Source organism: Microtus oregoni, unplaced genomic scaffold, assembly GCF_018167655.1.
Source record: "Microtus oregoni isolate MIOR12 unplaced genomic scaffold, Mior012 000071F_ref0000514, whole genome shotgun sequence".
NCBI lineage: Eukaryota > Metazoa > Chordata > Mammalia > Rodentia > Cricetidae > Microtus > Microtus oregoni.
The window spans coordinates 1,092,803-1,094,178 of record NW_024543978.1 but is presented as its reverse complement, the minus strand read 5'-3'; the positions used below and the strand labels follow the sequence as shown (position 1 = coordinate 1,094,178).

The 1,376-nt window shown below is 66.4% G+C and overlaps 1 protein-coding gene across 1 annotated transcript; it reads right to left on the bottom strand.

Annotated features, from left to right (window-relative positions):
• Positions 1-270: 270 nt before the first annotated feature.
• Bhlhe23 (basic helix-loop-helix family member e23) lies at positions 271-962 on the bottom strand. The gene has a single exon (XM_041641663.1). It carries the CDS (start codon positions 960-962, stop codon positions 291-293), a length of 672 nt encoding a protein of 223 aa, XP_041497597.1. The 3' UTR covers positions 271-290.
• Between the last annotated feature and the right edge of the window lie 414 nt (positions 963-1,376).

The window sequence follows — 1,376 nt, the reverse complement described above, 5'->3', positions numbered from 1 at the left end:
GGGACCAGCCACTACCTGTTTCCTACCTTGGCTTTCTTTTGGCGCACAGCTGGTAACCTGTCATCCTCACCCCTACTGCGCTGACAACGCCTAGCGGACCTTGAGAGAGCTCTCTGGCTGCGGCGGTGTCTGGAGAGTCCTCTGACTCTGCCAGGACCGACTTCGGGTTCTACACCCAACAGTTCTGCAAACAGGGTCCGGGGTCCGGCTGCCCTCTCCCCATAGGGTCCCGCCAGTGGGGACAGGTGGTAGTCTAAATAGAAAGGCGGCTGTGGAGGGGCTCGGCACGGTCAGGCCTTCTCGCCGCAGTGTTTGCAAAGCGCCGAGGGCGATCCGGAGAAGGCGGCGCACTTGTCTGGGCAGGGCCCGAGCGCCGAGCTCGCCGAGAACGGGTAGACCGCTGCCTGGCCGAAGGGCGTCAGAGGCGTGGCGGCCACAGGCGCAGCGAGCCCGTGGCCTTGGTTGAGGTAGGCCACTAGGCGCCGCATCTCCTCCAGGGCCTGAGCCTGCATGAGGATGTAGTTCTTGGCCAGCAGCAGCGTAGCGATCTTGGAGAGCTTGCGCACCGACGGGCTGTGCGCATACGGGATGACTGCGCGCAGTCCGTCCAGCGCGTCGTTCAGGTCGTGCATTCGCCGCCGTTCGCGCGCGTTGATGCTGAGCCGTAGTGAGCGCTGCTCCCGGGGCCGCCGCCGTGTGTCCACCGAGACCCCGGGCCCTCGCCGCCGCCGCCGCCTCTCGAAGGCGTCGTCCTCGTCGCCGCTCTGCTCCCCGCTGCTCTCGACCGTCGCGGTGGGGACGCGGGAAGCAGGCGTCGCGGGGAGGTCGCTACCTGGACCGGATGCACCAAAGCCGCGTGTAGTCTCTGGCCCACGCGCCGCTGGGTAGGCGTGACCGGCAGCGGTGTAGCCGTGGCTCAGTGCCAGGTACGCGTCCCCGGACAACGACTTGAGCTCGGCCATGACCATCTGGAGCCTGCTACCTCAGTGCGGCTTCCTGCCCTGCGGGCACGTCTGGCTGCTCGGCTGTCTGTCGGTCCCTGGGCCTCCGCGTGGCCTCTCCGGCCTCCAGCCACCCCTTCTGCACTTCTGCGCCAAGGCGCAAGGCCGGCCGGGGCCGCTCTAGCTCCTGCTCGTCCGGGCTTCGTTTTTAAGCTGCTGAGGTGCCGGCTGGGACTTCGCGTCGTCCAATCAGAGGGGACCTGCTGTCCGCATCTTCCCAGCCCTGCTCCGTCTGCTACAAGCCTAGAGATGGAAGATGGAAGCCTTGGGACCCGGGAGAGGCTAGCCCGCTTCTTGGTGTCTCAATTGCCATCTCTTGTTTTCTTCGGGGCGGGGGGGGGAAGAGTGGTCGCCTCCCCAAAAGTTCTGGTCCTG

What these genes read in the sequence shown, in the direction of transcription:
- Bhlhe23 (XM_041641663.1), bottom strand. Translation starts at nt 962, where the DNA reads ATGGCCGAGCTCAAGTCGTTGTCCGGGGACGCGTACCTGGCACTGAGC.